Here is a 23,608-nt window from a genome sequence, read left to right on the forward strand (position 1 = left end):
TACATATCATACATAATATGAAAATCTCTGCTCATATATACATTTAGGGATTCCAATTATTTACTCTCAGTTTTTCTCTCTGGAAGTACTTATAGTATCTCTCTCACAGTAACATTTAATGATGGAGAAGTTCTCTTTTCTATTCATGACATATGCATGTTATATAGATTCACTGCTGTTGCTGCTTAGTCACTGTCATGTCTGACTCCTTGTGACCCCGTGGACTGTGGCCCACCAGGCTCTGTTCACAGGATTTTCCAGATAGGAATGTGGAGTTGATTGCCATTTCCTTCTCCAGTATATTCACTACATAAATCTGTTTTTTGGCCAACCCTTTTGGAATACTTTTATACAAATTTAGTTTCAACCTTATCACAGCCATAGAACTATCTTCACTATATTTTTAAATCTAATAACTATTAGAGTTCTTTGATTCTTATACTTTAAATTTTGAATATGCTTGATAATTCTCATATTTTTCCCCCTCTAGCTCCCTAAAGATTTTGGCACCAGAGACTGGTTTTGTGAAAGACAAAGTTTCCATTGACTGGGGTGGAGGAAGAGATGGTTCAGGGAGTAATGCAAGCGATGGGGAGTGGTAGATGAAGCTTTGCTCAGTAGCCCTCTGCTCACCTCCTGCTGTGTTCAGGAGGTGAACACACCTGGTTCCTAACAGACTGGTATCAGACTGCAGCCCAGGAGTTGGGGATCCCTGCTCTAGCTAAGTCTTTATCCTGTTTTTAAAACTTATGTCATACATCAACATGCATCCACCATGGGTATACACCAATACAATATTGTAAAAAAATAAAAATAAAAAACATAATAATATAAAAAAGAAAAAAAAACTTATGTCATAATCTAGACTAATTAAACTTTCTCAATTATATACTTTTATTTAAGCCTGTATGTTTCTTTTATCCCAACTACCTACCTGCTAAGTTGCTCAATTCAACTGTTTGTGACCCCAAGAACTGCATGCTTCTCTGTCCATGGGGATTCTCCAGGCAAGAATACTGGAGTGGGTTGCCTTCCCCTCTTCCAGGGGATCCTCCCAACCCAAGAATCAAATGCAGGTCTCCTGCACTGCAGGTGGATTCTTTATTGTCTAAGCCACCAGGGAAGCCCAGAAATACTGGAGTGGGTAGCCTAAACCTTCTCCAGGGGATCTTTCTGACCCAGGAATCAAAATGGGGTCTTGGTTATCCCAATTACTACATTATAATTAATATTCTGTAGTCATTTATTTTGTTGGTTAGCATCATTTATTAACTCTATGAAGGAAGAGCCATGTCTGTCATTTGCAAAACTAAGAGAAGGGGGTGCTAGAGTATGAGGCAGTTATGTAGCATCACCAACTTAATAGACATGATTTTGAGGAAACTCCAGGAGATAGTGAATGACAAAGGAGCCTGGTGTGCTGTAGTCCATGGGGTTACAAAGAGCTGGACACAACTGAGCGATTGAACAACAGTCCCCCAAACATTGCCCATGACAACTGCTTAATAAACATTTGTGGAATGAACATCACTTTTCATTGGGTAACAGCATGTACTTGTGCAATGATCTAAGTCTTTTAATTTAGAGACATACCCAAGTCTAAAACTTACTAGTTGTGTGGCCTTGAAAGTTACTTGATTCCCAATTTCCCTTTCTGTACAATGAGGGAAATTATATATGATGCTAGGTATTTTGTGAGGAAAGTTATGACCAACCTAGACAGCATATTAAAAAGCAGAGACATTACCAACAAAGATCTGTCTAGTCAAAGCTATGGTTTTTCCAGTGTTTATGTATGGATATGACAGTTGGACTATAAAGAAAGCTGAGTGCTGAAGAATTGATGCTTTTGAACTGTGGTGTTGGAGAAGACTCTTGAGAGTCCCTTGGACTGCAAGGAGATCCAACCAGTCCATCCTAAAGGAGATCAGTCCTGGGTGTTCATTGAAAGGACTGATGTTGAAGCTGAAACTCCAATATTTTGGCCACCTAATGCGAAGAGCTGACTCATTGGAAAAGACCCTGATGCTGGGAAAGATTGAGGGCAGGAGGAGAAGGGGACGACAGAGGGTGAGATGGTTGGATGGCATCACTGACTCAATGGACATAGGTTTGGGTGGACTCCAGCAGTTGGTGATGGATAGGGAGGCCTGGCATGCTGCAGTTCATGGGGTCGCAAAGAGTCTGACATGACTGAGCAACTGAACTGAACTAAAGGTGTGAAAATGAATGCTTAAATCAGAATATGGTTCAGAGTTGGTTTCAATGACTGAGGATATTAGATTCCTCAAACTGTTGATTTTTAGAAAGCAGGGAATGCGGTGTTTTTTACACTGGTACATATCATAGAGCATTGTTAATGGTAAACCTCAAGAGCTTCTGATGAATAAATTAATTAAATTAATTGTCACTTCAGTTCAGTTCAGTTGCTCAGTCGTGTCCGACTCCTTGCGACCCCATGAATCGCAGCATGCCAGGCCTCCCTGTCCATCGAGTCAGTGATGCCATCCAGCCATCTCATCCTCTGTTGTCCCCTTTCCCTCCTGCCCACAATCCCTCCCAGCATCAGATTACTTTGCAACGTGTATTACTGAGCTACCTCTCCATGTATATCTTCGTTTTCTCTTGAAATTCAAACTCTTGATTGCTGGTAGAAGCAGTGTTTAAAAATTAGTCTATCTTAGCTAGTTTTACAACTCTTATAGTAATGACAAAAAGCTACTTTTATGTAAAAGTTCATATTGCAACACTATTTAGAAAAATCAAGAATAAAACATGAATGTTTAATCAGAATATAGCATTTTTATTTTTTAATATAAATTTATTTTAATTGGAGGTTAATTATTTTACAATATTGTATTGGTTTTGCCATACATCAACATGAATCCGCTATAGGTATCCCATGGACAGAGGACCCTGATGGGCTACATAGCATTGGGTTGCAGAGTTGGAGAGTAGCCCACCATTTTAAAAAATGCTATATATATACAGAATATATATATATTCCAGGCAAGAATACTGGTGTGGGTTGCCATTTCCTACTCCAGGGAATCTTCCGGATCAAACCACATCTGTCTCACTACATCTCCTGTATTGACAGATTCTTTACCACTATCACTATCTGGGAAGCATATAATTCTTCCAGCTAATAACATATATTTCTTGGCTCTGCGTTTTAAAATGGACATAAACAGCATAGAGAGAGAAGTCCCAAATTAAAGGGTTGGGAGGGGACAAAAAATAGAAACCATGAGCAATGGCTATACAATTGGGATCTATTAAACCTGAATGTGAAAGTTCTTAATAATGTGTTCATGAATTCCTCAATGTACAGAGGATGATGGGTAGGTTATTTTTAATGAAGGTCAAAGAACAAGGGCAAACAATAGCAGCAGTTTCCTGAAGAGGAGAACCAGATATATTTTGGATTTTTTTCTTTTAGCTTAATTTTGAAACAGCCTAAATTATTATCTGTCTTTTGTTTTCAATATAATTCAGCCACAAGGCAAGAGGTAAGATTAGGTAATCTTTAAAACTCGAATCAGTGTTATTATGCATTCAGTGATTCACTTCATATGTTTTCTTTTTGCTTTAGTACTTTTTCTGTGTAATGTTTATTTGTTCATGTAAATAAAAGTTAAATTTGAGCATAGCAACTATTTAGACACTTTTTCTTTTCCTCCTTTCATTTCTACACCTGAAGCTTCTTGTGAAATAATTTGGAAACTCCTTTTTCCCTAGATGTAAAAGTTCATGATAATTGAAGTCCTGACCTCAATTATTTCTTGAGGGGTGAGAGGGAAGGAATAGATTTATTCTAAAAACACAAGTGGTAATTTCATTAAAATTATTTCCTTTTTCTTTACTATATTCAAGGGATTGAATTCTTAACTCATTTCATCAAAACTTATTAACCTCCCCTCTCTTGCAGCAAACAGCTCATCTATTAATCAACTAAATTTTCTTAAAAATTAACTATTCCAAAATAAATTGTTCATTTCAAAAATATTTTGTAAAGAATGACTGAAAATTTACAGGAAATAAATGTGTTAAATTTTACTGAAAATGAACTATAGAATTTGCCTTTATGAAATGGTAAAGTGAAATATTAAAAATCATTAACCATGGTTACAGATACTTAAAATATTTTGCAAATAGTAGTTTATAATGTATAATTAAATGCTAAGGTAGCTTAATGAATTACCTGTTATAGAAACCATTGATATTTAATTAATAATAGTCAAGTTCTTTACATTTCTAGGCTTGAGAACTTTAAATAATTGCTTTAAACTGAAAGTATATACTTTATTTCTAATGTATATAAGGAAAGTTCTATGAATCTTCAATACTTCTTTCACTGATTGACCTCATTTGAAATTCATCACTGATTTTTTTCTTTTCAGTACCATTGAAAAATTAAACAAACAAAAAATTTTGTTCACTTAAGAAATACTCTCAAAAGTACCATGTGCATATTATGGGTAAAAATATAAAATTTCAACTTTGTTTACTGCACTAATTATCCATAAATGATTGTTGATTTTATACAGTTGCTACTACATTTTATAAAGTGTTTTTTATTTTGGTATTTTTACTTAATATTTTTATTGATAAATCCCATGGATGGAGGAGCCTGGTAGGCTGCGGTCCATGGGGTCGCTAAGAGTCGGGCACGACTGAGCGACTTCACTTTCACTTTTCACTTTCATGCATTGGAGAAGAAAATGGCAACCCACTCCAGTATTCTTGCCTGGAGAATCCCAGGGATGGAGGAGCCTGGTGGGCTGTCGTCTACGGGGTCGCACAGAGTCGGACACGACTGAAGCGACTTAGCAGCAGCAGCAGCAGAAGCATCAAAGTAATGGAGAGTGTATTGATGAAACTTGATTTTTATATTACTATGTTAGTAGAATATAACATTGAAAAAGCCACATAAATGATATTGCTCTTTTTAATTGTCTGTGAAATGTGATTTATTTGTTGTTTAGTTGCTCAGTTTTGTCTGACTCTTTTGTGACCCCATGGACTATAACCCACCAGGCTCCTCTGTCCATGGGGTTTCCCAGGCAAGAATATTGGAGTGGGTTGCTATTTCCTTCTCCAGGCGATCTTCCTGACTCAGGGCTAAAACCTGATTGTAAAATATGAGTAATAAATATTAATTTTAAAAATTGCTACAAAAATAATATAAAATATCTAAACCCAAGGATAGAACCCAGGTGTAAAATATGAATAATTAATCCTAATTTAAACAATTGTTACAAACTTAATAACAAATATCTAAATTTTTCTAGCATGAAGATAGGCATGTAATACCTATTCAGTAAAATTTTGGTCCTTTTCCATACTTCTCTGTTGATGTAATTGAAATAGAGAACATTTCCATTATTTTGTAAATCTTCTTAAAAGGAAAAAGGACATCTGTATCTACATGTAATTTTATAAATCTAAAACATAAAAATATGTATTAAAATAACTGTAAACTCCTCTTCCTTCTATTCTGTAGAATTGCAGAGTAGCTCTTGTGGAAATCCAGGAGTTCCACCCAAAGGTGTGTTATATGGTACAAGATTTGATGTTGGAGACAAGATCCGCTACAGCTGTGTAACTGGGTATATCCTCGATGGCCACCCTCAACTCACCTGTATAGCCAATTCAGTCAATACAGCCTCATGGGATTTTCCTGTTCCTATCTGTAGAGGTAAAGAAAAAAATAATGCTTATCTTTATGTTGACTGAGTATTGCTTTGCCATAATGAAAATATTTTAAAAATGAGTGATATATATTTGCAAAAGATATTTAGTGCTTGTTTCTTTTATAAAATCTGAGGCTTAGAAAAAAATAAGCACTTACAGTATATGACAGATTAAAGAAAATACTTGAAAACATTACTTGTGAAATAAGACAGTGCATTACATTATACGTGTATACGTGTCAATATTTATATTAGAAAAACATACAGAGTTTATGATGCATAGAACTTTAGACTGTCAGTCATAACTTTGTTTTCATTTTGAAATATTAACTGAATTTATTAATCTTTTAAAGATTTCTGATAGGTAAATTAGCTTGTGAATGTGTAAAATTAAGAATGCTGTATAATTTATTATTAATAATGATAAGGATCACTTGTATTATGGGAAAGCATAGTGATATACTAATGAGAACAAAGATTCAAAGTACATAACCTAGAAGACAGACATATTCAACTTTAGTGGAATTTGTGCATGAATTTTGTTGTGGTTGTTCGACTAATTGTGACCCCATGGACTGCAGCACACCAGGCTCTTCCATCATCCACTACTGTCCAAAGTTTGCTCAAACTCATGTTCAGTGACTCAGTGACGCTATATAATAATCTTATCCTCTGCTGCTCCCTTCTCCTTTTGCCCTCAATTTTTCCCAGCATCGGGATATTTTCCATTGAGTTGGCTCTTCACATCAGGTGCCCAAAGTATTGGAGCTTCAACTTCAGCATCAGTCCTTCCAATGCATATTCAGGGTTGATTTCATTTAGGTTGGACTGGTTTGATTTCCTCACAGTCCAAGGGGACTCTTAAGAGTCTTCTCCAGCACCACAATTCAAAAGCATCAATTCTTTGGTGTTCAGCATTCTTTATGGCCCAGTTCTCACATCTGTACATAACTACTGGAAAAACCATAGCTTTGACTATATGGACCTTTCTCTGCAACGTGATGTCTCTGCTTTTTATATTCTGATTTGCAGCAGTGATTTTCACCATTCTGTCTTCCAAGTAACTTACCGTATTTTCCTACTCAGTTATTCTACTGTTGAATCCTTCTAGTATATTGCTAATCTCTGTTTGTTTGTTCTTTAGTTCTTCTCAGTTCAGTTCAGTTCAGTGGCTCAGTCATGTCTGACTCTCTGCTCCCCTATGGACTATAGCACACCAGGCTTGCCTGTTCATCACCAACTTCCCAGAATTTGCTCAAACTCATGTCCATCAAGTCGGTCATGCCATTCAACCATCTAATGATGCCAAAGTCCATCATTAGTTCTTCTTGGTCTTTGCTAATTATTTCTTGCATCTTCTCCATTCTCTTCCAAAATCCTGGACCATCTTATCTGTCATTATTCAGAATTCTTTTTTCTGGAAGGTTTCCTATCTCCACTTCATTCCATTGTCTTTCTGGGAATTTATCTTGTTCCTTCATCTGGGACATAATACTATTCTTTTCATTTTAGTTAACTTTCTGTTATTGTGGTATTCATTTTGGAGGTTGCTGTCTCTGCTTTTTAATATGTTATCCTGTCTAGGTTTGTCTTAGCTTTCCTTCTAGGGAGCAAGCATATATTAATTTCATGGCTGTAGTCACCATCCATAGTGATTTTGGAGTCCGGGGAAGTAAGTTCTGTCACTGCTTCCACTTTTTCCCCTTCTATTTGCCATGAAGTTATGGGAAAGGATGCCATGATTTTAGTTTTTTTAATGTTGGGTTTAAGCCAGCTTTTTTCACTCTTTTCTTTCACCCTTATCAAGAGGCTTTTTAGTTCCTCTTCACTTTCTGTTATTAGAGTGGTATCATTGTTTCTGTTCTTTATTGTGCCCATCCTTGCATGAAATGTTCCCTTAATGCCTCCAATTTTCTATAAAAGATCTGTAGTCTTTCTCATCTGTTGTTTTCCTCTATTTTTTTGCATTGTTCATTTTAAAAAGCCTTCTTATCTCTCCTTCTATTCTCTGAATCTCTGCATTCAGTTGGATATATCTTTCCCTTTCTCCCCTGCATGCTGCTTGTCTTCTTAACTCAGCTATTTGTAAAGCCTCCTCAGACAACCACTTTGCCTTTTTGCATTTCTTTTTCTTTCAGATATTTTTGGTTACTACCTCCTGTATAATGTTACAAATCTCCATCCATAGTCCTTCGGATACTTTGTCTACCAGATCTAATCCCTTAAATCTATTCATCACCTCCAGTGTACAATCATAAGGGATTTGATTTAGGTAACACCTGAATGGTGTAGTGGTTTTTTTCTACTTCTTTCAATTTAAACCTGAATTTTGAAATAAGGAGCTCATGATCTGAGAAACAGTCATTCTAGGTATTGTTTCTACTGACTCTATAGAGTTTCTCCTTCTTCAGCTACAAAGTACCTAATCAATCTGATTTCAGTTTTGACCATCTGGTGACATCCATGTGTAGACTCATCTCTTGGGTTGTTGGAAATGAGTCTTTGCTATGACCAGTGCGTTCTCTTAACAAAACTCTGTTAGCTTTTGCCCTGCTTCATTTTGTACTCTTAAGACCAAACTTGCCTGTTATTCTGGTATCACTTGCATTCCTACTTTTGCAACCCAACCAGAAATTCTTTGGAAAAATCATAATCTCCAATCCTTCTTCCATTTTTTGAACAGGTTTTGTTCTTGTTGAGTTTTATAAGTGCTCCTTTATATTTTGGATTAGTTCAGTTCAGTTGCTCAGTCATGTCTGACTCTTTGTGACCCCATGAATCACAGCACGCCAGGCCTCCCTGTCCAACACAAACTCCCGGAGTCCTCCCAAACCCATGTCCATTGAGTCGATGATGCCATTCAAACATCTCAACCTCTGTCGTCCCCTTCTCCTCCTGCCCTCAATCCTTCCCAGCATCAGGATCTTTTCCAATGAGTCAGCTCTTCGCATCAGGTGGCCAAAGTATTGGAGTTTCAGCTTCAACATCAGTCTTTCCAATGAACACCCAGGATTGATCTCCTTTAGGATGGACTGGTTGGATCTCCTTGCAGTCCAAGGGACTCTCAAGAGTCTTCTCCAACACCACAGTTCAAAAGCATCAATTCTTCGGCACTCAGCTTTCTTTATAGTCCAACTGTTACATCCATACATGACCACTGGAAAAACCATAACCTTGACTAGATGGACCGTTGTTGGTAAAGTGATGTCTCTACTTTTTAATATGCTCTCTGGGTCGATCATAACTTTCCTTCCAAGGAGAAAGTGTCTTTTAATTTCATGGCTGCAGGCACCATCTGCAGTGATTTTGAAACCCAGAAAAATAGAGTCAGCCACTGTTTCCACTGTTTCCCCATCTATTTGCCATGAAGTGATGGGACTGGATGCCATGATCTTAGTTTTCTGAATGTTGAGCTTTAAGCCAACTTTTCCACTCTCCTCTTCCATTTTCATCAAGAGGCTCTTTAGTTCTTCTTCGCTTTCTGCCATGAGGGTGGTGTTATCTGCATATCTGAGGTTACTGATATTTCTCCTGGCAATCTTGATTCCAGCTTGTGCTTCTTCCAGCCCAGCGTGTCTCATGATGTACTCTGCATATAAGTTAAATAAGCAGGGTGACAGTATACAGCCTTGAGGTACTCCTTTTCCTATTTGGAACCTGTTGTTCCATGTCCAGTTCTAACTGTTGCTTCCTGACCTGCATACAGATATCTCAGGAGGCAGATCAAGTGGTCTGGTATTCCCATCTCTTTCAGAATTTTCCACAGTTTATTTTTTTTTTTTATTCACATATTTATTTATTTATTTATTTTTCAATTTTAATTTAAAAAAATTATACATGTGTTCCCCATCCTGAACCCTCCTCCCTCCTCCCTCCCCATACCATCCCTCTGGGTCGTCCCAGTGCACCAGCCCCAAGCATCCAGCATCGTGCATTGAACCTGGACTGGCATCTCGTTTCATACATGACATTTCACATGTTTCAATGCCATTCTCCCAAATCTTCCCACCCTCTCCCTCTCCCACGGAGTCCATAAGCCTGTTCTATATATCAGTGTCTCTTTTGCTGTCTCGTATACAGGGTTATCGTTACCATCTTTCTAAATTCCATATATATGCGTTAGTATACTGTATTGGTGTTTGTCCTTCTGGCTTACTTCACTCTGTATAATAGGCTCCAGTTTCACAGTTTATTGTGATCCACACAGTCAAAGGCTTTGGCATAGTCAATAAAACAGAAATAGATGTTTTTCTGGAATTCTCTTGCTTTTGCAATGATCTGGCGGATACTGGCAATTTGATCTCTGGTTCCTCTGCCTTTTCTAAAACCAGCTTGAACATCAGAAAGTTCATGGTTCACGTATTGCTGAAACCTGACTTGGAGAATTTTAAGCATTACTTTACTAGCGTGTGAGATGAGTGCAGTTGTGCCGTAGTTTGAGCATTCTTTGGCATTGCCCTTCTTTGGAATGAAAACTGACCTTTTCCAGTCTTGTGCCCACTTCTGAGTTTCCCAAATTTGCTGGCATATTGAGTGCAGCACTTTTGCAGCATCATCTTTCAGGATTTGAAATAGCTCAACTGGAATTCCATCACCTCCACTAGCTTTGTTCGTAGTGTTGTTTTGGATAGTAAGCCCTTGTTTAATGTAGGGTTTGCAAGTGTCTTCTCCCATTCCATTAGGTGGTATTTTCATTTTGTTAGTCGTTTCCTTTGCTGTTCAGAAGCATTTTAGTTTGATGTAGCCCCATTTGTTTATTTTTGCCTTTGTTTCTCTTTTCTTGGAGACATATCCAGATAGATATTGCTAAGATCGATAACAAACTGTCTATACTGTCCATGCTTTTTTCTAGTCCTTTTATAGTTTTGAGTCTGTAATCTACTTTGAGTTGATGATTATAAATGGCAAAAAATAGTGGTCTGATTTTATTATTTTTCATTTGGCTATTCAGTTTTCACAGTGCCTTTCATTGAATACTATCCTTTGTCAATTGTATCTTCTTTGCTCATTTGTCATAAATTAATTTTCAATATATTTGTAGGTCTATCTGGGCTCTCAATTTTATTCTGTTGAGCTCTAGGTATGATTTTCTGCCAATATTATGCTATTTTAATTATTATAGCTTTGTAATATAATTTTAAATCAGTGTGAGATCTTTATTTTTGTCCTTTTTATGGAATTGCTTTAGTCACTCTGTGTCTTTTATGGTTTCATATAAATTTTAGGACTTTTCATTCTGTTTCTGGAAAAATGTTGGAATTTTTATAGGGATTGTGTTGAAAATGTAGATTGCTCTAGGTAGCATTTTCTTTAACAATGTTAATTCTTCCAACATTTTAACAGTGTTAATCCATAATAATGGAATATCTTTCCATTTCTGCCTTCTAGGCCTTTATTACATTGAAGTACTCTCCTCTATACCTATTTTGTAGAGAGATTTTTGTCATAAATGTGTGTTGAATCTTGTCAAATGCTTTTTCTGTATCTATTGAATTGTACGTATGATATTTATTTTTCATTTTTTATTGTGGTATATTTGTATACCCACATCTGTGTGTATGTGTATATATATATATATATTCATATATTTATATATACATACCTCAACATGTATATCTCACATTGATTTGCAGATGTTGACCCATCCATTCACTCCAGGAATAAATCCCAATTGATCATGACTTATGATTTTTTAAATGCATTGTTGTATTAAGTTTAATATTTGTTGAGAATATTTACATATATGTTCATCAGAGAGGTTGATCTGTAATTTCTTTTGTGTGTGTGTACTCGTCTGGTTTAGGTATCAGGTTAATGTTAGTTTCATATAATGAGTTAGGAAACATTCCTCTTTTATAATTTTTTCGAAGAGTTTGGGAAGCATCAGTATTCAGTATTCTTTGAATATTTGGTAGAATTCACCTGTAAAGCTGTTTTGGGTCTGGAATTTTGTTTTTTGTGAGATTTCTGATTACTGTTTTAATTACTTTACCAGTTTTCAATCTATTCAGATTTTTTTATTTCTTTATGGTTTAATCTTTGGATATTGTATGATTCTAAGAATATATCCATTTCTTCTTGGTTGTGCAGTTTGTTGGTGTATAGTTGCTCGTAGTATTTTTTTATAATCCTTTGTGTTTTTGTGATTCTGTGATATCTTTTGTTATTCCTTCCCTTTCATTTTGGATTTTGTTTATTTGAGCCTTTTTCTTTCTTTTTTCCTTCATGATTCTAGCTAAAGCTTTATCTTTACAAATTCAGCTCTTAATTTCATCGATCATTTCTATTATGTTTTTAAATTTCATTTCAATTTATTTCTGCTGCGATCTATATTATTTTCCTCCTTCTAGGACTTTGTTCTTTTTTTCCTAGTTCTTTTAGGTGAAAAGTTAGATTGTATATTTGAAATTTTTTCTTGTTTCTTGAGATAGATCTGCTTGGCTATAAACTTTCCTTTTAGTACAACATTTGATGCATCTGATAGATTTTGTTATATTTTCTTTTCTTTTCCGTTGTCTCCAGGCATTTAAAAAATATTTTTAATATAATTTTTTTGTGTATGTTGGTACTCCTGTGCTGGGGGTGTGCATATTGATAATTATTGTGTCTTCTTGATGAATTGTACCTTTTATCATTACAGTGTGTCCATCTCTATCTCTTGTTACCATTTTTGGTTTGAATTCTGTCTCATATGAGTATAGTTGGCTGCCATTGCATTGAGTATGGTCTTCCATCCCTTCCCTTTATGTCTATGCTCACCTTTAGAGCTGAGTTGAGTTTCCTGGACAGCATATATTTGGGTGTTTTTGTATTCTGTGTACTTTGTGTTATGACTGGTGAATTCAGCCTATTTATGTTTAGGGTGATTATTGACAAATAAGGGCTTAGTATTTCCATATTTTTTTTTCTGGTTGCTCTGTATCTTTTTTTTTTCTATTATTTCTATTATTAAAAAATAATACTATTATTATTTTATTTTGATGATTTTCTATATTTTTCTCAGTTTCCTTTTCCTTTCTTTTTTGCATCTCTGCTCTAGATTTATTTTTATGGTTACCATGAAGTTTATGTATAACATCTAATAAATAAAATCTTCTTTTTTACTGAAGTGTAGTTGATTTGCAGTGTTTCAGGTATAAAGCAAAGTAATCCAGTTATATCTATCTATTATTTTCTACTATAGGTTATTGTAAGATAGTGAGTATAGTTTCCTGTACTATACAGTAGGTCCTTGGTTATCTATTTTATATAGTGATGTATGTCTGTTAATCACTGTTTCCCAATTTATTCTTCCTCACTTCCCCTTTGATAATGACAAGTTTGTTTTCTGTGTCTATGAGTCTAGTTCTGTTTTGTTATTAAGTTCCTTTAAATTATTTTTTTTAATTCCACATATAAGTGATATCATATATTTGTCTTTCTCAGTCTGACTTACTTTACTTAGTATAATAATCTCTAGGCCCATTCATGTTGCTACAAATGACATTATTTCATTTTTTCAATGGCTGAGTAACATTCCATTATATATGTAATATAATATTTCATATGTATGTATATGTATATATGTGAATTTATATGTATGTATGCTGTATGCAATGTCTGCTTTATGTATTCACCTGTTGATGGACATTAGGATTGGTTCCATTTCTTGGCACTGGTAAATAGTGCTGCTGTGAACACTGGGTACGTATGTCTTTTTTTTGTTTGTTTGTTTGCTTTGTTTTTTTTAATTTAATTTTATTTTTAAACTTTACAATACTGTATTAGTTTTGCCAAATATCGAAATGAATCCACCACAGGTATATACCCGCGTATGTTTTTTTGAATTAGAGTTTTAATCTTCTCTGGATATATGCCCTCGAGTGGGATTATTGGATTATATGGCAGCTCTTTTTTAAGTATTTTATGGAACCTCCATACTGTTCTTCACAGTGGCTGCACCAATTTACATTCCCATTTACCTTATGTGAGGGATCCCTTTTCTCACATCTTCTCCAGAATTTATTAATTTTGGAATTTTTGATAATGGTCATTCCAACAGGTGTGAGAAATTTAGTTTTCATGTGCCTTTTCATGTACCTATTGGCCATCTGTATGTCTTCTTTGGAGAAATGTCTATTTGGGTTTTCTGTGCATTTTTTTTTTTTATATTGAGTTGTATAAGCTGTTTGTATATTTTAGAAATTAACTCCTTGTTGGTTGCATTGTTTGCAAATATTCTCTCCCAGTTTGTAAAATGTCTTTTCATTTTGCTTATAGTTTCCTTTGCTATATAAAGGCTTTTAAGTTTAATTAATAATACATCTGATTTATTTTTGCTTTTGTTTTCTTTACCCTATGAAACAGATGCAAAAAAAAATGTTGCTGTACTTTGTATCAAAGTTTGTTTTGCCTATGTTTTTGGTAGGATTTTTATAGTATCCAGTCTTACATTTAGATCTTTAATACATTTAAAGTTTATTCTTATATATGGTGCTATGTTCTAATGTCGTTCATTGATGCATAACTGTTCAGTTTTTGCATAACTGCCTATTGAAGAAACAGTCTTTTCTCTGTCATATATTCTTGCCTCCTTTGTCATAGGTTGCTGCTGCTGCTATGTGGCTTCAGTCGTGATTATAACTGTGGGCATGTTTCTGGGCCCTTTTCCATTCATCTATGTGTCAGTTTTTGTGCAAGTGCTATACTGTTTTGATGACTGCAATATAGTCTGATATCAGGGAGCATGATTCTGACAGTTCTGTTCTTTCTCGAGATTGTTTTGGCTATTGAGTATTTTTTATGTTTCCATACAGATTAAACAATTTTTGTTCCAGTTCTGTGAAACATACCATTGGTAATTTGATAAATACTGCATTGAATTTGTAGCTTGCCTTGGGTAATGTGATTGTTTTAATAATATTGATTCTTCCAGTCTGAGAACATAGTATATCTTATCATTTGTTTATGTGGTCTTCAATTTCTTTCATCAACATCTTATAGTTTTTGCAGTACAGTTCTTTTGTGTCTTTAGGTAGGTTTATTTGTAGGTATTTTCTTGTTCTTTTTTGTTTGTTTGTTTTTAGTGGAGTGTAATTGCTTTCTGCTGTTGTGTTATCTCCTGCTGTACAACAAAGTGAATCAGCTGTATATATACATATATTTCATCCTCTTGATCTTCCCTCCCATTCCCCATCATAGCACTCCTCTAGGTCATCACAGAGCACTGAGCTGAGTTCCCTGTGCTATACAGCAGCTTCCCACTAGCTCTCTCTTTTACACATGGTAGTGAATATATGTCAATCCTAGTCTCTCAATTCTTCCCACCCTCTCCTTCCCCCTGGGCCATAAGTCTTCTCTATGTCTGCATCTTTATTCCTTCCCTGAAAATATGTTCACCAGTACCATTTTTCTAGATTCCATTTCTATATATGTTAAGATATGATATTTATTTTTCTCTTTCTGACTTATTTCACTTTGAGGAACAGACTCTAAGTTTATCTACCTGACTACAAAGGACCCAATTTCATTCCTTTGTATGACTGAGTAATATTCCTTTGTATATATGTACCTCTTCTTCTTTATCCATTCATCTTTTGATAGACATTTAGGTTGATTGCATGTTCAGGCTATTGTGAATAGTGCTGCAGTCATACATTATGGTACATATGCCTTTTTGAATAATGGTTTTCTCAGGTTTTTTTATGCCCAGTGGTGGGATTGCTGGGCCATATGGTAGTTCTATTTTAGTTTTTTAAGGAACCTCTATACTGTTCTGCATGTTGGTTTTATCAATTTACATTCTCACCAACAGTGCAATAGTGTTCATTTTTCTCCACACCCTGTATAGCACTTAGTGTTTGTAGATTTTTTTAATGCTGTCCATTCTGACCAGTGTGAGGTGATACCTCATTGTGATTTTGATTTGCATTCCTCTGATAGTTAATGACGTTGAGCATTTTTTCATTTGCCTGTTGGCCCCCCTGTATTATCATCTTTGGAGAAATTTCTATTTAGGTCCTCAGCCCATTTTTTTATTACTTCTTTTTTTTTTTTCCTTTTTGAATATTGAGCTGCATGAGCTGCTTGTGTATTTTTAAGATTAATCCTTTATCAACTGTGTTGTCTGCAAGTACTTTCTCCCATTCTGAGGGTTGTTGTTTTGTCTTATCTATGGTTTCCTTTGCTTTGCTACAGCTTTTGAGTTTAATTAAGTCCCATTTATTTATTTTTGTGTTTATTTTTATTACTCTTGGAGGTGGATCAAAAAGGATCTGCAATTTAGGTCACAGAGTGTTCTGACTATATTTTCCCTAAGAGTTTTATAGTGTCTGGCCTTATTTTTATGTCTTTAAACCATTTTGAGTTTGTTTTTGTGTATGGTGTTAGAAAGTGTTCTGATTTCATTCTTTTACAAGTAGCTGTCCAGTTTTCACAGTACCATTTATTGAACAAGCTGTCTTTTCTCCATTTTATATTCTTTCCCCCTTTGTTAAAGATTAGTTGACCATAGGTGCATGGGTTAATCTCTGGACCTTCTATCCTATTCCATAGATCTGTATTTTCTGCCACTACTATGCTGTTTTGATTCCTGTATTCTGAAGTCAGGAAGCCTTGATGCAGTGGTAAATGGCATTCTTTTCTTAATTTCTCTTTCTGTATTTTGTTGTTAGTGTATAAAATACAACAGACTTCTTTATATTAATTTTGTGTCCTGCAGCTTTACCTGATTCATTGATGAGTTCTAGTAATTTTCTGGTAGTATCTTTGGGATTTTCTGTGTATAATTTAATCTGCAAACAGTGAAAGTTTTACATCTTCCTTTCCAATTTGGTTTCCTTTTTATTTATTTTTCTTTGATTGCTGTCAGTAAAGCATCCAAAACTATGTGGAATAAAGTTGGTGTAAGTGATAATTCTTGTTTTGTTCCTGATCTTAGAGGCAATGTGTTCAACTTTTCACCACTACATATGATGTTAGCTGTGGGTTTGTTGTATATGGCCTTTATTATGTTGAGGTTTGTTACCTCTATTTTTACTTTTTGGATAGTTCTTATCATAAATGGATGTTAAATTTTACAGAAGCTTTTTCTACATTTATTGAGATGATCATATGACTTTGATTTTTGTATCATTTAATGTGATGTGTCAACTGATTAATTTATAGATATTGAAAAATCCTTGCAACCCTGGGATAAATCTCACTTGGTCATGGAATATAATCCTTTTGATGTATTGTTAGATTTGGTTGGCTAGTATTTTGTTGAGGATTTTTGCACCCATATTCATCAGTTATATTGCCTTATAATTGTAATATTCTCTGGAGAGATTACATGCTGGGACATAAGCAAGCCTTGATAAGTTTAAGAAAACAGAAATTGTATTAAGCATCTTTTGTGACTGTAACACTATGAAATTAGAAATGAACTGCAAGAAAAAAGCTTTAAAAAAAAGCCACAAAATATGGAGTCTAGAGAATATTCCACTAAACAACGATTAGATCACTGAAGAAATGACAAGGAAATAAAAATACTTAGAGACAAATGAAAATGAAAACCTGATGATCCAAAACCTATGGATACAGCAAAAGAAGTTCTTGCTTACCTCAGGAAACCAGAAAACCTTCAAATAAACTGCCTAATGTTATACCTAAAGCGACTAGAGAAAGAAAAACAAAACTCAAGATTAGTAGAAGGAAATAAATCATAAAGATTAGGGCAGAAATAAATGAAATAGAGACTAAAAAAGAAATAGTAGAAAAGATCAACATAACTAAAAGCTGTTTCTTTGAAAAGAGCACAAAACTGAGAAACCTATAGCCAGACTCATCAAGAAAAAAAGGGAGAGGACACAAATCAACAAAATTAGAAATGAAAAAGGATAGGTAAGAACTGACATAACAGAAGTTGTGTGAGACTATTAAAAGCAAGTTTATGCCAATAATGTGCCTATATACAAAATGCTGGGCTATGTGAATCACAGGCTAGAATTAAGATTTCCAGGAGAAATAACTACAATCTCAAATATGCAGATAATACCACTCTAATGGCAGAGAGCAAAGAGGAACTAAAGAGTCTCTTGATGAGAGTGAAAGAGGAAAGTGAAAAAGCTGGCTTAAAACCCAACATTCAGAAAATGAAGACCATGGAATCTGGTCTCATCTCTTCGTGGCAAATGATGAGGAAAAATTGGAAACAATAGCAGATTTTATTTTCCTGGGCTTCAAAATCACTGAGGATGGTGACTGCAGCCATGAAATGAAAAGACATTTGCTCCTTGGAAGAAAAACTGTGACAAACAGACAGCATATTAAAAAGCAGAGACGTTACTTTGCTGACAAAGATCCATCTAGTCAAAGGTATGGTTTTTCCAGTCCTCATGTACAGATGTGAAAGTTGGACCATAAAGAAGGCTGAGTAACATAGAATTGATGCTTTTGAATTGTTGCACAAGAGAAGACTCTTGAGAGTTGCTTGGACAACATAGAGATCAAACAGTCAGTCCTAAAGGAAATCAGTCCTGAATATTCTTTGGAAGGACTGATGCTGAAGCTGAAGCTTCTACTTTGGCAGCCTGATGTGAAGAACCAACTCATTGGAAAAGATCTTGATGCCATGAAAGACTGAGGGCAAGAGGAAAAGGAGACAAAAGAGGATGAGATGATTGGTTAAAATCACTGGTTAGATGGACATGAGTTTGAGTAAACTCTGGGAGATAGTGAAGAACAGGAAAGCCTGGTGTGCTGCAGTCCATGGGGTCGCAAAGAGTTGGACATGATTTAGCAACTGAACAACAACAATAAATAACAGAAGTCCAGGACCAGATGGCTTCAAAGGCCAATCCTTTGAATTCTGCTGTTATTTCTTTAGGTAAACTCTCCGCTCCTTTTCCCACCCCCACTTTTCTCCTTTCTCCTGTTATCCTAGATTTTTTTCATAATAGAGTTGGGTATTTCTCAAAACATTTCCTCTCCTTCCCCCACCCACTTTCTCCTCCTCATTCTTCTTTTTCTAGATTCTAATTCTCTTCTTCTGTCTTTATTATTTCTATATTTTATTTTCAAGTTCACTAATTCTCTCTTCCATATGATCTGATTTGTTTTCAGTGTTTTAACATTATATCTTTCATCTCATTTATTGTATTCTTAAGCTCCATAATTTCTGTTTGGTTCCTTTTAGAGTTTCAATGTCTTTGGTAAAGTATTCCCTATGTTCAGTAATTTTATTCCTTATCTTGTTGAACTGCCTTTCTGAGTCTTCTTGTTGTTCACTGAGTTTCTTCATGGCAGTTATTTTGAATTTTTCATTAGTTAGAATTTAAATTTGGTTTCTAGAGAATTTTTTTTTGTGATACTGTGTTACCATAATTTTTCATGGGGCTTCATGAGCTGATACTATGCTGGACACCTTTCTCCTTTAGGTACATATTTTATTTTACCTTGATTCTAATGATTTTACAGATTAATAATTAGAGGCCTTTGTTTTGTTTTTCAATAGGTTGTGCTATAGCAATGTTTTGGGAGCTTCCTGTAGTTTTACTTGAGAATAAGTACTTTCTATTCTCTACCACCTTTGCTGGATGTGTTACCTGGAACCTTCATTGTAGCTGCTTGTGCCTCTGTGGGCACTGGGGCCTTGCTGCTACTAGAGTTGATATTGTAGCTGGCATCACCACTGGCATGGCAAGAACCTAAACTGTGTCCGGGATCTCCTGAGTCTTAAGTTCTGCTATGGTGGAGAGAAGAGGGAGAGTAGGGAGCTAGCTGTAGTTTTTTTTGTCTCTACTGTATCTGGTGTTATTAGATTCATAGTTGCTGCTGCTGTGGATTGGCAGGACTGCAGTGGTAGGTATCTTAACAGCTGGAGAGATCAGTTGGAGGCTCAGCTGTCACTGCTGCCAGGTTCTGTGGCCATGGGTCCCACTGTGGCTGGGTGTGCTGGAGTCATGTATGCCTCCTTCCTTGCTACGAGGTTCTCTAGGGTTGTGGGATCAGTTACTATGGTCAAGGGTCCAGGATCTCAGTCACTGTCTCAGCTGTTCCTCTGATTCTGCCTTCTGTATGTGTTCTAGCCCACCCACATTTACATGTACAGGTGTGTGGAACTCTCCAGCATCCTGGTGTGTTAGGCCAAATCATCCTTGTTAAGTTATGGATGTTTTACTGGTTGTTGTTTGAATGGAAGAGGCAAAGAGAGCATCTTGTTCCATCATGATGCAGATGGCACCCACTTGCTTCTCTTTCTATGACTGCTAATTAGCTACTACTTGCTTAAGTATTTGTAGTGTATTAGGAAACATATAAGCATATTCACTTTTAAATTTCACAGTAAGAAACTGAAGCTCTAAAAAAAAATACTCAAGAGTACTTATTAAATGTCAAGAACCTTGAAGAGTTTGAGATTTTACTTGAGTTAGAATTAACAGTTTCTCAGATGGTGAAAGAAGATTCAAGACTCTTGGGTAAGAATCAAATCAGTGTCTTTTTATTCACAAAAGTGTCAGACAGAGCGTTAGTGTTTGTCCCAGTTCTGCAAGCCCCAGTTCTCGTACAAAAGTCTGAGGCATCTGCATATTTTTTTGGTAGTATATATTGTTCTAGGAAAGGAATCATGAGATTAGGAACATTAAATCCTTTATAATGGACATACCTGCCCGTGCTCTTCAGAGAGATCCTATCTCTTTCTCCCAAGATTTTAAACAAACTTATCTTTCATCTGATAGAAAACACCTTTTCTGTCCTCTGAGGCTACTTGCTACACAGATATCTTTGAAAAGATAGTTTTGTACAAAGAGAAAAAGGACAGTTGGTATCTCTGTTCACAAGATGTATAGAAACATGAAGACGAAGAAATGTCTGATGAAGAAATTTTTCCTGATTTGGTGTGTGGTGTATATGCCAGTTTGAATCCATTCTGTCAGGTTCCACAGCTTTAGCTTGATACCCCTTTGATACTTCAACAAAGTCATTTGCATCACTCTTCAAGAATGTTTAATGTTTAACCAGTCGCTCAGTCTTGTCCTACTCTTTGAATTTCAGCACGCCAGGCCTCCCTGTCCATCACCAACTCCCGGAGTTCACTCAGACTCATGTCCATCAAGCAGTGATGCCATCCATCCATCTCATCCTCTGTTGTCCCCTTCTCCTCTTGTCCCCAATACCTCCCAGCATCAGAGTCTTTTCCAGTGAGTCAGCTCTTCGCATGAGGTGGCCAAAGTACTGGAGTTTCAGCTTTAGCATCAGTCCTTCCAAAGAAATCCCAGGGCTGATCTCCTTCAGAATGGACTGGTTGGATCTCCTTGCAGTCCAAGGGACTCTCAAGAGTCTTCTCCAACACCACACTTCAAAAGCATCAATTCTTCGGCTCAGCTTTCTTCACAGTCCAACTCTCACATCCATACATGACCATTGGAAAAACCATAGCCTTGACTAGATGGACCTTTGTTGGCAAAGTCATGTCTCTGCTTTTGAATATGCTATCTAGGTTGGTCATAACTTTCCTTCCAAGGAGTAAGCGTCTTTTAATTTCATGGCTGCAGTCACCATCTGCAGTGATTTTGGAGCCCCCAAAAATAAAGTCTGACACTGTTTCCACTGTTTCCCCATCTATTTCCCATGAAGTGATGGGACCAGATGCTATGATCTTCGTTTTCTGAATGTTGAGCTTTAAGCCAACTTTTTCACTCTCCTCTTTCACTTTCATCAAGAGGCTTTTTAGTTCCTCTTCACTTTCTGCCATAAGGATGGTGTCATTTGCATATCTGAGGTTATTGATATTTCTCCCGGAAATCTTGATTCCAGCTTGTGCTTCTTCCAGCCCAGCATTTCTCATGATGTACTCTACATATAAGTTAAATAAGCAGGGTGACAATATACAGCCTTGACGTACACCTTTTCCTATTTGGAACCAGTCTGTTGCTCCATGTCCAGTTCTAACTGTTGCTCCCTGAACTCCCTAAATATAAATAACTTATTAAGGTATTTAAAACCAAGGAGCATTTCAAGAGGTTTCAATGGAGTATTCCCAAGACTGTCTTGGAGTTAATTTCTGTTGTAGGGCTCTATTTTTTCCTTCTTCATTTAGCTAAAAACCTAAGGGGTCAGGAAGATCTGAATCAAAATACTGATTCCACCACTTACTCACTAGGGCCTTTGAGCAAAAATTTCATTATTTTGGAAAGTGTTTATTTAGCTAAAATAGAATAGATAGATAGACAAGCTAATTCACTCAATTGTATCTGACTCTTTGCAGCCCCCTGGACAGTCGCCCACCAGGCTCCTCTGTCTATGGGATTTCCAAAGCAAGAATACTAGAGTGGGTTGCCATTTCCTTCTCCAGGGGATCTACCTGACCCAGGGATTGAATTGTGTCTCCTTCTCTGGCAGGCAGATTCTTTACCACTGAGTCACTTGGAAGCCTCACTTGATAGCATCCTGATTCTTTATAACTTTGCATGGAGCTGATAACATTGTGATGATCTATTTATTGCTTTCCCTGGAGTTTATATATTCTCTCTTTGATGAAACACTTACCTTTAGAGAGTTATTTTGGTGATCCCTAAACATAACAGTTTAATTAAGAAAAATGAATGCCACATCAGCCTAGAGGGTATACTGCAAGGGTTTTCGTGCTTTTTCACAAGCATGATGAACTTTTCCAACACCCATCTGCTAGTATTTGTAAAGGCAATTAACTACTTACTGCTGTTTTAAATAATATTCTATAAAATTAAATAAAATTCCTGTACTCTAAGTCTGGAATGAAAATACCTGGCATACATACCTGTTCTGTACTCTCTCCTTTTGATAGACATTGCATGTCATTTATTCTCACTGAGTTTTAATGTGACCTCAAAGCCCTTCTCAATTCAGTGCTCCCCACACTTCTTGAAAATTAAAAGTACTTGGAAGACAAGGTGAAATGGTCTTGCTAGTCCTAGAATGACCATTCTAAAGTTCATAATGAGATTCTATATTCAGAATGGCATTTTGGTATACACAATCTGGGGCAAACTAATAAAAGTGCGTGTGAATATGACACATAAATTAAGTGTAACTTTGTGTTTTCCTTCCACATTTGCCATTACTATCTTGACAACATTATCTGGATACAAAATCTTTCACTAGCCCAATCATTTCACATAAAAGGATCTGGTCTCTTCATGTGAACCGCTATATTTTGTAGTAATGAGGAAAACATTTTCTCCATGCCTTTTAATAAACAAGCAAGAGAACCATAAGTCATTTGGTAATAGGGTTTATTTTATCACATCAAAGACAGGCAAAATCCTAGTGATGTCAGGCTACAGGGAAAAAAATTACAAGTCACTTGCTGTTTCTTCATCTCTCTCAGGAAGATGTAGGCTGTTCAGTCAACAATCAGGCCAACACTTAAGCACATTTTCATGTACTCTAACCTTGTTCTGAAAGCTTTGTTTGTGTGGTTAAAAGTATGAAAATGTCCTGATTAGACTGTGTTAGCATTATGGAGCAGAGGACACGAGACTTGACTTTAAGGGTATAAGATCTGTGAGCTGATTTGCCTTCTCTCCCCATGTTACTGGAGTATTGTTTCTTTTGTCAAAAATTGAATATTTCAATTTATCTCAGGAGATTGTAAATGTTAGAGAGATTGGATTAAGTGAAATAATATTTTAAAAATATGTATATAATTCCTAGCACATAGAAGTTACTCAAAAGTTACAAATTGTTTCAAGTACATGAAAAAGTAATTTAAAAATAATATAGAACTGATGGCTATCATTTTTGTTATATATGTATGTAGAATATTAAAAATATCTATCACCAATTAAACATATGCCTATAACTCCGATAGTTTTGTTTTAGTTTTTGTTTTTTTTTTAAACAAGAAAGTACAAAAGTCTGCAAAGAGTGGACTCTGGAGCAATAAAAGCTTTAGTTTGCTTTATTATTTT

The 23,608-nt window shown here is 35.8% G+C and overlaps 1 protein-coding gene across 2 annotated transcripts in view; it reads left to right on the top strand.

Annotated features, from left to right (window-relative positions):
* CSMD3 (CUB and Sushi multiple domains 3) overlaps positions 1-23,608 on the top strand; it is a 1,467,857-nt gene that overhangs the window by 318,874 nt on the left and 1,125,375 nt on the right. For both annotated transcript variants that reach the window (XM_027561290.1, XM_027561291.1), the window contains exon 4: positions 5,507-5,701. In XM_027561290.1, the coding sequence (XP_027417091.1) occupies positions 5,507-5,701 (195 nt within the window). The remainder of the gene's footprint in view (positions 1-5,506; positions 5,702-23,608) is intronic.

This window comes from Bos indicus x Bos taurus, chromosome 14, assembly GCF_003369695.1.
Source record: "Bos indicus x Bos taurus breed Angus x Brahman F1 hybrid chromosome 14, Bos_hybrid_MaternalHap_v2.0, whole genome shotgun sequence".
Lineage (NCBI taxonomy): Eukaryota > Metazoa > Chordata > Mammalia > Artiodactyla > Bovidae > Bos > Bos indicus x Bos taurus.